At 42.7% G+C, this 14,185-nt stretch overlaps 1 protein-coding gene across 3 annotated transcripts in view; it reads left to right on the top strand.

Moving 5' to 3' along the window:
- The window catches only part of LOC126251525 (pyridoxal phosphate homeostasis protein), a 73,572-nt gene that overhangs the window by 10,681 nt on the left and 48,706 nt on the right, over positions 1 to 14,185 (top strand). For all 3 annotated transcript variants that reach the window (XM_049952016.1, XM_049952015.1, XM_049952014.1), the window contains exon 4: positions 13,871 to 14,013. In XM_049952016.1, the coding sequence (XP_049807973.1) occupies positions 13,871 to 14,013 (143 nt within the window). The remainder of the gene's footprint in view (positions 1 to 13,870; positions 14,014 to 14,185) is intronic.

Raw genomic sequence — 14,185 nt, 5'->3', positions numbered from 1 at the left:
TTCAAGTAAAATAAATATTACTGTGGTCAGCCATGTATATAACAAAACCATATAGTCAGTGTGATCAAATATGAGGATGAGTCAAATCACTATGACCTCTTTCTTTATAGAGTGTTGGTCCAGATTTAGAGCCCGATACAGCAGTAGTTTTATGTGACATGGATTCTGCAAGCCAGGGGTAGGTTTCGGGATGTATATGGCACTGGGTGTCGACATACAGGTCATGGAGATTATGGACCAACGGTTTCTGGGTGCAGGTGTGTCCCACAAATTCACATTAGGGAAATTTTCCAGCCTGGGCATTAGCAAGAGTTCACTGTCGTGCTTCTCAAACCAGTGTATCACTATTATGATCTTGTGACATGGACAGTCATACTGCTTGAAGATTCCATCACTATTGAGTAGGCATCAAGCATATAGGGATGCTAGTGATCCGCAATAATTGTCACATCTCCACAGCTGTCATGGCACCTCCAGTTATTACCACAGGACCCATGAAAGCCCAGGTGGATGTCACCCATACCTTCGTCACAGGTGTGGTGTATCGTCCAAGCAGCCGTTTGACTGTTTTACAGTGTATGTAGATGCTAGCATCCATATGGTGTAACAAGAAATGATTTGTTTGACCAAGTAACAGGTTTCCATTTTCAGTGAGTTAGTGCCTATTGCAATCGTATTTAATAATGTCCTTGTCAGCTTGGGAACACCAAGGGGACTTCCGCTGTTCAGCCCCAATATTAAACAATACGCATCAAACAGTGTGCTCAGAAACACTTACGTGCACAAGCATTTTACTATCTCATCCCATCTGCCAAAGATCACCATTTATCCTGTTGAACAGACTGACGAAGCCTTTATGTTCTGTGATGGAGCATTTATGCCAAACACTTTGTTGCCTATTCATGGTTTGACGGTGCTTCAACCACTTTCCATAGAATCTTATGACATTAGCATGCATACAGTTTACCAACTTTGCTGTTTTGGAGGTGTACATTCCCAGGTGCCAGGCCATAACAATCTTACCTTTGTTAAAGTTTCTTACATCAGTGCATTTCTCCATTGTGGTCTGTGTCATCATTAGAAAGGTTCCCCATTTGTCACTTGTCTCTGCTCTACTTATTATGTACTTTCCTTATTGTCCACATGCAATGCTGCCTGGCAGCACAAAATCTCTGTGGGCAGTGATCATAATATATTAGATTAAGTTTTTGCACCATAGACCGAAAAAATATGATTCTCATAGGTGTGGAACATTTCAGAAAATATAACATAAAAACATAACATACCAGTGTAAGTAGGATAGACTGGCAGCAAACTTGCGAAAAAGGTTCAGTAACACATTCAGGTCAAAATAACCATTCAGCAGTTGGAGCACATCCGGAAGCACAAACCTACTGCTGATACATGGAAAACTGTATAACTATATTACACAAGGCAGATAAGGAACATTATATGGATATTTTAGAAGCTGCACACGCTTGAAATGCAGTCCTAATAGTATTTTGAATTAACAGACTGATGTGAAGAACAAAAAATACCCAGTTAATTTTGCAGAAATTTTAATTCCTTTGGACTAACCAGGAATCCTATACATGACATTAATGAGTGAGTGAGTTTATGTTAACCCTAATGTATATTTTTATCTTGATAAGATTAGGAAACTACTGCGAAAGCAAAGAGAGCTTCACTGCAAATTTAAACACAGCCAAAACCTCTCAGACAAACAGAAGCTAAACGATGTCAAAGTTAGTGTAAGGAGGGCTATGCATATAGCTTTCAGTGAATTTGAAAGTAAAATTCTATGTACCGACTTGACAGAAAATCCTAGGAAGTTCTGGTCTTACGAGGTGTGGCTAGAAAAAAACCGGACTAGTACTGGTGAAACAATAAAACGAATGCAATAAGGCTGAAAGTCGCGTGGCCTGTCACGTGACTCTCGCTCCGCCTACTGCTCGAGTTTCATCTGCCTCCTGCACTCAGTCTGCCCGTGGCGTCTGTTTTAAGTAGTTGGCGTTTTGTCTGTGCGTCGGAAAATGTTGAGTGTACAGAAAGAACAGCGTGTTAACATCAAATTTTGTTTCAAACTAGGAAAATCTGCAAGTGAAACGTTTGTAATGTTACAACAAGTGTACGGCGATGATTGTTTATCGCAAACACAAGTGTTTGAGTGGTTTAAACGATTTAAAGATGGCCGTGAAGACACCAGTGATGACACTCGCACTGGCAGACCATTGTCAGCAAAAACTGATGCAAACATTGAAAAAATCAGTAAACTTGTTCGACAAGATCGCCGTTTAACAATCAGAGCAGTATCTGAGTTAACAGGAGTTGACAAGGAAAGGATCGTCAAGCAGATGTGCAAAACTACAGGCCTATATCTCTGACATCGATCTGTTGTAGAATTTTAGAACATGTTTTTTGCTCGCGTAGCATGTTATTTCTGGAAACTCAGAATCTACTATGTAGGAATCAACATGGATTCCGGTAAAAGCGATTGTGTGAGACCCAACTCGCTTTATTTCTTCATGAGACCCAGAAAATATTAGATACAGGCTCCCAGGTAGATGCCATTTTCCTTGACTTCCAGAAGGCGTTCGATACAGTTCCGCATGTCACCTGATAAACAAAGTAAGAGCCTACGGAATATCAGACCAGCTGTGTGGCTGGATTGAAGAGTTTTTAGCAAACAGAAAACAGCATGTTGCTCTCAATGGAGAGACATCTACAGACATTAAAGTAACCTCTGGCGTGCCACAGGGGAGTGTTATGGGACCATTGCTTTTCACAATATACAGGGTGATTCAAAAAGAATACCACAACTTTAAAAATGTGTATTTAATGAAAGAAACATAATATAACCTTCTGTTATACATCATTACAAAGAGTATTTAAAAAGGTTTTTTTCACTCAAAAACAAGTTCAGAGATGTTCAATATGGCCCCCTCCAGACACACGAGCAATATTAACCCGATACTCCAACTCGTTCCACACTCTCTGTAGCATATCAGGCGTAACAGTTTGGATAGCTGCTGTTATTTCTCATTTCAAATCATCATTGGTGGCGGGGAGAGGTGGCCGAAACACCATATCCTTAATATACCCCCATAAGAAAAAATCGCAGGGGGTAAGATCAGGGCTTCTTGGAGGCCAGTGATGAAGTGCTCTGTCACGGGCTGCCTGGCGGCCGATCCATCGCCTCGGGTAGTTGACGTTCAGGTTTCATAACTAACCTTTTTCGTAGGACTCTCCATACAGTTGATTGTGGAATTTGCAGCTCTCTGCTAGCTTTGCGAGTCAATTTTCCTGGGCTGCGAACAAATGCTTGCTGAATGCGTGCTACATTTTCATCACTCGTTCTCGGCCGTCCAGAACTTTTCCCTTTGCACAAACACCCATTCTTTGTAAACTGTTTATACCAACGTTTAATACACCACCTATCAGGAGGTTTAACACCATTCTTCGTTCGAAATGCACGCTGAACAACTGTCGTCGATTCACTTCTGCCGTACTCAATAACACAAAAAGCTTTCTGTTGAGCGGTCGCCATCTTAGCATCAACTGACGCTGACGCCTAGTCAACAGCGCCTCAAGCGAACAAATGTACAATTGCACTGTTGCAATCGGTATTGTAATTGTAAACTGTCGAAGCTGCGTAGGTAAAGTACCGGAACTTCAAGCGCTGATAGAAAGCACCGAAGCTGAAATCGTTATAGGTACAGAGAGCTGGCTTAAGCCAGAGATAAATTCTGCCGAAATTTTTACAGAGGTACAGACGGTGTTTAGGAAGGATAGATTGCATGCAACCGGTGGTGGAGTGTTTGTCGCTGTTAGTAGTAGTTTATCCTGTAGTGAAGTAGAAGTGGATAGTTCCTGTGAATTATTATGGGTGGAGGTTACACTCAACAACCGAGCTGGGTTAATAATTGGTTCCTTTTACCGACCTCCCGACTCAGCAGCGTTAGTGGCAGAACAACTGAGAGAAAATTTGGAATACATTTCGCATAAATTTCCTCAGCATGTTATAGTCTTAGGTGGAGATTTCAATTTACCAGATATAGACTGGGACACTCAGATGTTTAGGACGGGTGGTAGGGACAGAGCATCGAGTGACATTATACTGAGTGCACTATCCGAAAATTACCTCGAGCAATTAAACAGAGAACCGACTCGTGGAGATAACATCTTGGACCTACTGATAACAAACAGACCCGAACTTTTCGACTCTGTAAGTGCAGAACAGGGAATCAGTGATCATAAGGCCGTTGTAGCATCCCTGAATATGGAAGTTAATAGGAATATAAAAAAAGGGAGAAAGGTTTATCTGTTTAGCAAGAGTAATAGAAGGCAGATTTCAGACCACCTAACAGATCAAAATGAAAATTTCTGTTCCGACACTGACAATGTTGAGTGTTTATGGAAAAAGTTCAAGGCAATCGTAAAATGCGTTTTAGACAGGTACGTGCCGAGTAAAACTGTGAGGGACGGGAAAAACCCACCGTGGTACAACAACAAAGTTAGGAAACTACTACGAAAGCAAAGAGAGCTTCACTCCAAGTTTAAACGCAGCCAAAACCTCTCAGACAAACAGAAGCTAAGCGATGTCAAAGTTAGCGTAAGGAGGGCTATGCGAGAAGCGTTCAGTGAATTCGAAAGTAAAATTCTATGTACAGACTTGACAGAAAATCCTAGGAAGTTCTGGTCTTACGTTAAATCAGTAAGTGGCTCGAAACAGCATATCCAGACACTCCGGGATGATGATGGCATTGAAACTGAGGATGACACGCGTAAAGCTGAAATACTAAACACCTTTTTCCAAAGCTGTTTCACAGAGGAAGACCGCACTGCAGTTCCTTCTCTAAATCCTCGCACAAACGAAAAAATGGCTGACATCGAAATAAGTGTCCAAGGAATAGAAAAGCAACTGGAATCACTCAACAGAGGAAAGTCCACTGGACCTGACGGGATACCAATTCGATTCTACACAGAGTACGCGAAGGAACTTGCCCCCCTTCTAACAGCCGTGTACCGCAAGTCTCTAGAGGAACGGAGGGTTCCAAATGATTGGAAAAGAGCACAGGTAGTCCCAGTCTTCAAGAAGGGTCGTCGAGCAGATGCGCAAAACTATAGACCTATATCTCTGACGTCGATCTGTTGTAGAATTTTAGAACATGTTTTTTGCTCGAGTATCATGTCGTTTTTGGAAACCCAGAATCTACTATGTAGGAATCAACATGGATTCCGGAAACAGCGATCGTGTGAGACCCAACTCGCGTTATTTGTTCATGAGACCCAGAAAATATTAGATACAGCCTCCCAGGTGGATGCTATTTTTCTTGACTTCCGGAAGGCGTTCGATACAGTTCTGCACTGTCGCCTGATAAACAAAGTAAGAGCCTACGGAATATCAGACCAGCTGTGTGGCTGGATTGAAGATTTTTTAGCAAACAGAACACAGCATGTTGTTATCAATGGAGAGACGTCTACAGACGTTAAGGTAACCTCTGGCGTGCCACAGGGGAGTGTTATGGGACCATTGCTTTTCACAATATATATAAATGACCTAGTAGATAGTGTCGGAAGTTCCATGCGGCTTTTCGCGGATGATGCTGTAGTATACAGAGAAGTTGCAGCATTAGAAAATTGTAGCGAAATGCAGGAAGATCTGCAGCGGATAGGCACTTGGTGCAGGGAGTGGCAACTGTCCCTTAACATAGACAAATGTAATGTATTGCGAATACATAGAAAGAAGGATCCTTTATTGTATGATTATATGATAGCGGAACAAACACTGGTAGCAGTTACTTCTGTAAAATATCTGGGAGTATGCGTGCGGAACGATTTGAAGTGGAATGATCATATAAAATTAATTGTTGGTAAGGCGGGTACCAGGTTGAGATTCATTGGGAGAGTGCTTAGAAAATGTAGTCCAGCAACAAAGGAGGTGGCTTACAAAACACTCGTTCGACCTATACTTGAGTATTGCTCATCAGTGTGGGATCCGTACCAGATCGGGTTGACGGAGGAGATAGAGAAGATCCAAAGAAGAGCGGCGCGTTTCGTCACAGGGTTATTTGGTAACCGTGATAGCGTTACGGAGATGTTTAATAAACTCAAGTGGCAGACTCTGCAAGAGAGGCGCTCTGCATCGCGGTGTAGCTTGCTCGCCAGGTTTCGAGAGGGTGCGTTTCTGGGTGAGGTATCGAGTATATTGCTTCCCCCTACTTATACCTCCCGAGGAGATCACGAATGTAAAATTAGAGAGATTAGAGCGCGCACGGAGGCTTTCAGACAGTCGTTCTTCCCGCGAACCATACGCGACTGGAACAGGAAAGGGAGGTAATAACAGTGGCACGTAAAGTGCCCTCCGCCACACACCGTTGGGTGGCTTGCGGAGTATGAATGTAGATGTAGATGTAGATGTAGAACTAAATGAAACTTTATAGCTCCCTTAATTCGCCGACAGATAGTGCTTAGCTCTGCCTTTTGTCGTTGCAGAGTTTTAAATTCCTAAAGTTGTGGTATTCTTTTTGAATCACCCTGTATATAAATGACCTAGCAGATAGTGTCGGAAGTTCCATGCGGCTTTTTGCGGATGATTCTGTAGTATACAGAGAAGTTGCAGCATTAGAAAATTGCAGTGAAATGCAGGAAGATCTGCAGCGGATAGGCACTCGGTGCAGGGAGTGGCAACTGACCCTTAACATAGACAAATGTAATGTATTGCGAATACATAGAAAAAAGGATCCTTTATTGTATGATTATATGATAATGGAACAATCACTGGTAGCAGTTACTTCTTTAAATATCTGGGAGTATGCGTACGGAACGATTTGAAGTGGAATGATCATATAAAATTAATTGTTGGTAAGGCGGGTGGCAGGTTGAGATTCATTGGGAGAGTCCTTATAAAATGTAGTCCATCAACAAAGGAGGTGGCTTACGAAACACTTGTTCGACCTATACTTGAGTATTGCTCATCAGTGTGGGATCCGTACCAGGTTGGGTTGACGGAGGAGATAGAGAAGATCCAGAGAAGAGCGGAGTGTTTCGTCATAGGGTTATTTGGTAAGCGTGATAGCGTTACGGAGATGTTTAGCAAACTCAAGTGGCAAACTCTGTAAGAGGGGTGCTCTGCATCGTGGTGTAGCGTGCTGTCCAGGTTTCAAGAGGGTGCGTTTCTGGATGAGGTATCGAATATATTGCTTCCCCCTACTTCCAAGGAGATCAGGAATGTAAAATTACAGAGATTCAAGCACGCACAGAGGCTTTCCGGTAGTGATTCTTCCCACGAACCATACGCAACTGGAACAGGAAAGGAAGGTAATGACAGTGGCACATAAAGTGCCCTCCGCCACACACGGTTGGGTGGCTCGCGGAGTATAAATGTCGATATAGATGTACGGAAAGGCACCTAGTCACCTGCTCAAGGTGTCTCGGTTGGTGATTGATAACAGCGTTGGACCTGAGAGGCTGTAAGACCACGGCCCGGCTCCATTCTTGCATACAGCGGCATGCAGTTGATCCAGTGATGTCACCCAGAACGGAAGCTGGCTGCCTCTGCACTCCCAACTCTCGTGCAGTGTCCAGTTTTGGGCTCACCCTGCCGAGGCTGCAGCACTTATGTACAATCGAGCTGGGCAGTTGATTCAGCGGGCTGGTTGACCACTGAAATTCATCACAAGACAGTCATTGTGGTTGGCCTGCAGTTTAAACAATCTTCATTCTCTGAAGTTCAAGGCATGGACAGAATGGTGACACGATTGTGTGCCTTGAACCTCTGGCCTCTCTTATTCTTACTCGTTCTTCTATGCCTCTGATGCATTCGCTCTGGAGGTGACAAATGGAGTGTTCCTTAATAATTGTCACTTTTTTTCTAGTCCACATTGACCCCCACATACAGGTTGCAAGGCACTGTTGTAAATCCAACATATGGGTTTTTCATATCACATCAGTGCCCTTTGTTGCATCTGATTACTCCACACGTATCTCCACCTTAATATACTGACAGCCAGGCAGTGCTTCCTCATCTGTCGTAAACCTGCCTCACAGAACCATTTACTTAGTATTAAGATTGCCAGTTCCCTCTACCCAATGTATCCATCAGTCCTTTAGTTTCTACCTTTTGGCTATAGATACGCAGAATCTTAAAGAGCTCCCCAAATCCATGCCTATACTCATTTGCGGCACAGCATAGCTCCTTGCTTCTGCAAAGATTCATGTTGAATCTTTAATATTGAGCTCCCACTAAATCACTGTAACTTTAATCATTTTTGTGTTGAGGATAATACCTCAATTCACAGTGTAGTGTTCCAAGCGGAACGTCCCCTCACACTTGTATCCCGATTACCTCACAAGTCATGCCATTAATAATCATTCCACTTTCCTGAAGCTCAAGTTTTCTCAACCCTGCTCCTTTGTAACAGTACAGTTTACACTATGAATATCTAATATAATCAGTGTGTTCGCTGGAAGTAAGTTAGAGCTGCCAGAAGCTCCTTCCCACAACTCATACCATTTGCTTCAACAATTTGCTGAAACAAACGCGCTTTGCGTGTCCGCATATCAGACCATACAGATGACAACCTTCCCTTGTGTGCACCTGTCTACCAGTGACATTGGATAAAAAGTCTACTGACCAAGTGGCGGCAGAACACCCACGTAAAAGAAGGCTGTAATTAGGCAAGCTCTTGGAGCCAGTGGCTCCTTCTTTAGGCAGAAGGGTTGAAGGGGAAGGAAGAGGGATGAAGGAAAAGGACTGGAGAGGTCTAGGAGAAAGGAACGGGTTGAGAAGGAAAGACTGATTGTTTTGGACTGCACCAGACAAGATTTGAAAACTGAGAGCTTAAAGGTGGAAGACTTGGTAATATGCAGAACAGAGATTACTACTAAAACATCATGCACAAGTTAATAAGAGTGAAAAGCTGATTACATTGTATGTAACAGAGGTGTGAGGGGGTAGCAAAAATACGTTGTTGTTGTTGTGGTCTTCAGTCCAGAGACTGGTTTGATGCAGCTCTCCATGCTACTCTATCCTGTGCAAGCTTCTTCATCTCCCAGTAACTACTGCAACCTACATCCTTCTGAATCTGCTTAGTGTATTCATCTCTTGGTCTCCCTCTACGATTTTTACCCTCCACACTGCCCTCCAATACTAAATTGGTGATCCCTTGATTCCTCAAAACACGTCCTACCAACTGATCCCTTCTTCTAGTCAATTTGTGGCACAAACTCCTCTTCTCCCCAATACACAGTTAAGGAAATGAGATGTTGAAAACTAAAACAGAGTGAAGAAAGGAGCAGCTACCGTGAAGAAATGCTAAGATGGAAGAAATTAACATGCACTATCTGGATTCTTCTCCCAGACACCAGTTTCTTGGAACTCCATAGGTGGGAACTAGCATCGCAACATGTCTTTGGTCCTCGCCACCCACCTGGTCTTAATGTACGTTACTTTGTACCATCTCAGCAACTCTTCACAGTAACTACTTTCTTCACTCCATTTTAGTTTTCTGCATCTTTCATTTTCTTACCTGTCCATTTTTTGCTGTCCCTCTCCCACCTCTGTTATGAACAATGCACTCAGCTTTCCACTCTTAAACTTGTGCACAATGTTTTACTAATAATCTCTGTCTTGCCAGTTACCCTGTGTGCCACTTTAAGCTCTCAGGTTTTCAAATCTCATTCGGTGCAGGCCCCAACAGTCAATCATTCCTTCTCATCCCATCCAGTAAGTCTCTGCTGACCCACAGTTCCGGTTGTCCTGTCCAAATTCTACCCATTTTCCTAGACATCTCCAGTCCTTTTCCTTCACTAATTTTCTTCCCCCTCAACCCTTCTGTCTGGAGGAGGAGCCACTCTTTCTGAAAGCTAATTATAGCCTTCTCTTATGTGTGTGTTCTGCCGCCACTTGGTGAGTAGATTTTTTATCTACCCAATTACATTAAACTGTAAAAAATTGTTTTCGTTATTATATCTCCCAGTAACATTACTGCCTGAGTGTGCCTGTTGTTGGAGACTAGTGTGAGGGTACGAGATTTTCCAGATATTTTAAAGCCAAAGTTTGGAAATAAATAATTGCGTTGAGTGGGAAGTGAAATCTCATATTAATATAATATAAATGAACAAGCTTTATTATTAGAATTATATGCATATTTTGTTATCCAGAATAAATCACTAAACCTCAGCAACAAGTTTTTCATGGCTCTTTGATCACCGTCCTTTAAGTGACCCCCTTTCCCTTGCAACACTTCCATGTTGACAGCATGCTTGTGGCTTTTCTCTAGACTCAATCTGTCGAAGTCCGCATCTTTCAAGACTTCGAGTGGCTATTACTGCACACTTTGTCAGAATCACCCCTTCTCTGTCAAAGTTGTCCATCTAACCAGAATTGTCCATTCCCCATAAATATCACACACGCACCAAACTCCAACTGACAAAACATGTGAACTATCTGGCGTAAGAGGGGTTCAGCCATGTGTAATGTTTCTCTCGGCAAATCAGTATCCCTGAAACTCGCACTATCTTCCCCGTAACTGCTGGTATTTTATCCTGCTGATCAGTCTTTACTGAAAATGTACGCAGTTCAGGTGGTCTAACCCTTACAATAAGTGAACCTTGCACTATTGCTTCAGTAGCAACTGTTTCCCCCATTTGAAATAGTCTCACTGAATCCTCCTGTAGGTTGCCAAAGATCAACCGTAGCATGGATGTCTGTCGAGAAAGCCTAGGCTGAGAATCACTGCATAATCTTAGCTTATGCACGACAGTCCTTCTAACATTTGCTGAGTGTAGTTTTCCCAACTGACAACTCTTGTACAGCTGTATCCAATTGTTCCACACTATTATTGCCAACCACATGTAACCTACATCATCATGTCACGGTCCCAGTCTCCAATTTCCTATGAAGTCCATACTTACAATGGATACATGTGCCCCTGTATCTATAAAAAAATCTGTTTCCTGCCATTCATAAAGCAGCATTCTGTCTGTACACTAACTTGTGTATTGTTAAGGTCTATCAGAACTGCCTTCCAAGGGTTGAAGCACTTCCGTTTGCGTTTAACAGCTGTTTCTATTAATGGTGCTTCCCATCTTTCCTATTTCTAGTCAGATGCCCTGTGGCCCACTCCACCACACACATAGCACTCTGGTTGTCTTCATTGCTTCCTTTCGTGCCCCTTCCGACCACATCTATAACACCTGGTGGTCCACTCTTTATGTTCCAAAATCGACCTACCCCCCCCCCCCCCCACTCTCTCTCTCTCTCTCTCTCTCTCTCTCTCTCTCTCTCTGTCTGTCTGTCTGTCTGTGTGTGTGTGTGTGTGTGTGTGTGTGTGTGTGTGTGTGTTGCAGATTTTCCATTCTACCCTCAGTGATATTTCTGTGGATACACCACACAGAAAAAGCCCACTGCTCTATTTTCTTCCTCTTGCAACAACATCCTATTAGCTTCTGCGTTGTTGGTCTCTACATATGTCTTTGCATTCAGTTTACGAATTCTACATGAGATTGCCTCCACAGACTTGTTGAACTGCATTGACAAAGTACTTAATTTCTAACAAACAAAACACACTGTTTTGCTTTTGTTATTGCTGGCACAGTCTAGCAGCCCACTCTCAAAATGTTTGTTTTTTTGGGTGTCCCCTGTGAACTACATACTAGCAACATGTGGGGTTATCTCATCTTACCACCCATGTGCTTCCACAGCATCCCTACATCCTTAATAAAAAGTGCCACGTCCTCCATTGCCTTGCCCAAAAAGGGATTAATTAATGCAGGTCATATGGAACAGAAGGCATTCTCATTCCAGCCTTATTTTCATCTGACTCCAATTGCAGCTGAACCAGACTCACTTTCCCAGCTTCTAGCTCACTATTAAGTTCAAAATTTCTCTGTCTCTCTTGCCCCAGTTTCTCTGTTAACATGTGCAATCACCAAGTTAAAGCAAGAACTGCTTCTGTGGTAGTAGTAGTAGTAGTAGTAGTAGTAGTACGTGTTTCCACCATTTTGCGTGCTCTACTTCTACCTTAATTCAACAGTTAAAAAAGAAATTAAAAAAAAAACACAAACTCCCATTTAACCACCCTACACACGAAAACCTAACCACAAATTGATTCTTCCAGCAAATCATCACCCACCTACACTCGGTACTACTACCTGCCAGATAACCAGTTCGCATACACACAGAACAAGCACCTACTATAGGTCTGGTACAAGGCAAATTGTGTCCAGACAACTTACAAATGGGCACCTTGCTGACACTAAATTATCATGTCCACCATTACCTGTAAACACAGATAAATACACAGTTTCCTGTGGCTTCACAAAAGTAACACTTAACATTGCATGCCCTAGCTCACACAATTAACTCTGACACCAAGAGAAAACACGAAAAATAACATAAATTAAGCCAGACTCACCACACCACATTGTGCTGAGCTGATACCACCAAATTCATGTCAAGTGCCAATGGCTCACTCACCAAAACCAACACTCTCACCAAATGGTAGCACCGGAAGTGATTGAACACATTGCAGCCTAACTTTTCATGTTGGGAAGTGAAACAAGCATTCTTGGCACTAAGTGGTTAGGACTCTCAGCCTTGTGGGGTATAAAGCGACAGGATAATTGACAGATACGGTTTGGGAGAGAGGGGTGGATCACGCCGGGGCGTGCAGAGATAAATAGGCAAACATGGCATTGAATTTATTCCATGGAAGAAAACATAATGCCTCTGCTGATCCAGGCAATGGCAGTGCGGCATGCATATGGGCATCAGTGCAAATGCTCCCCACACCAGTGCAGAGCCAAGTTTTGGATGCACTCCACTACAGCTGTGGCTTGTCTATAAAGCAGTGTGTGGTGGTTGATTCAGTGGTCCAGTTGGTCATGGTGGTTGGCCTGTATGTTAAACAATAGTTGTTCTCTCCAGTTCCAGACGCAGACAGAATAGCAACATGGCTGCTTGCCTTGAGTCTCTGGGCTCCCTTATTTATACTCCTTTTCCTACACCTCTAACATAGTCTCTCTGGAGGGGATGACTGGAGTGTTCCTTAATAATTATAACATAAGCTTTCTCTGGCCCCTGCTTACAGATTAAGTGCTGCTGTAGCTGCAACGTACAAGTTTTTCATAATGTATCAGTGCCCTGTGTTGTGCCTGATTACTCCACACCCATCTCCACATTTGATTGTAGTGCCTGCTGGGGCCGGCCGCGGTGGTCTCGCGGTTCTAGGCGCGCAGTCCGGAACCGTGCGACTGCTACGGTCGCAGGTTCGAATCCTGCCTCGGGCATGGATGTGTGTGATGTCCTTAGGTTAGTTAGGTTTAAGTAGTTCTAAGTTCTAGGGGACTGATAACCACAGCAGTTGAGTCCCATAGTGCTCAGAGCCATTTGAACCATTTTGCCTGCTGGGCTGTGCTTCTTCGCCCATGAGTGGTGTCATAAACCTGCCTTGCAGAACCATTAACTTGATATCAACATTGCCAGTGCACACTACCCGATGTATCCTCTGGTTGCTTACTTCTACCTTCTGGCCATAGCCATGCAAAATTTCAAGAACTCACCAAAACCATGGCTTCACTTATTTGTGGTGCAGAAAAATATAAAGTATTGATTCCATCTAATTTACTAAAGAATGTATTTTTAACATAGCTTATATGAAATGCTCACTTCCTGCGATTAATATACTTTGTAATTGGCTAGCATTCGACACTAATAACTAGCCTGATTGTACCTTTTACTTTTATTACAGTATATATTTAGTTTTATAATTTTGAAAGTTGTCGTGTAATAGTACAACTTCATTAAGCTTGCAACTTTTGATATTCCTATAATCTATGGATTCTGACATTGGCTTAATTTTTCCAGAGAAAAGTGGATGTGAACCAGAAGAGGCTGTGTCACTCGTAAAATACGTTAAAGATTTTTGTCAGAATCTGGAATTTGTTGGTTTGATGACAATTGGCATATATGGCTATGATACAGCTTTGGGCCCAAATCCTGATTTTCTTGTAAGTTCTGCTTTTTCTCACTTATTGTTATTGAGGTTTGATGTACATACAGTGAAGCAAGCATATGTGGTACATCTGAAGATTTAAAAAATGTGAAAGGATACACAGGACATATTGTAGCTGTTAAGATCTTAACCACACATCTTGCTAAATAACAACAAACATTGCTGAT

This window comes from Schistocerca nitens, chromosome 4, assembly GCF_023898315.1.
Source record: "Schistocerca nitens isolate TAMUIC-IGC-003100 chromosome 4, iqSchNite1.1, whole genome shotgun sequence".
Taxonomy (NCBI): domain Eukaryota; kingdom Metazoa; phylum Arthropoda; class Insecta; order Orthoptera; family Acrididae; genus Schistocerca; species Schistocerca nitens.
The sequence above is the reverse complement of the archived record's forward strand: the minus strand, read 5'-3'. Positions and strand labels throughout refer to the sequence as shown.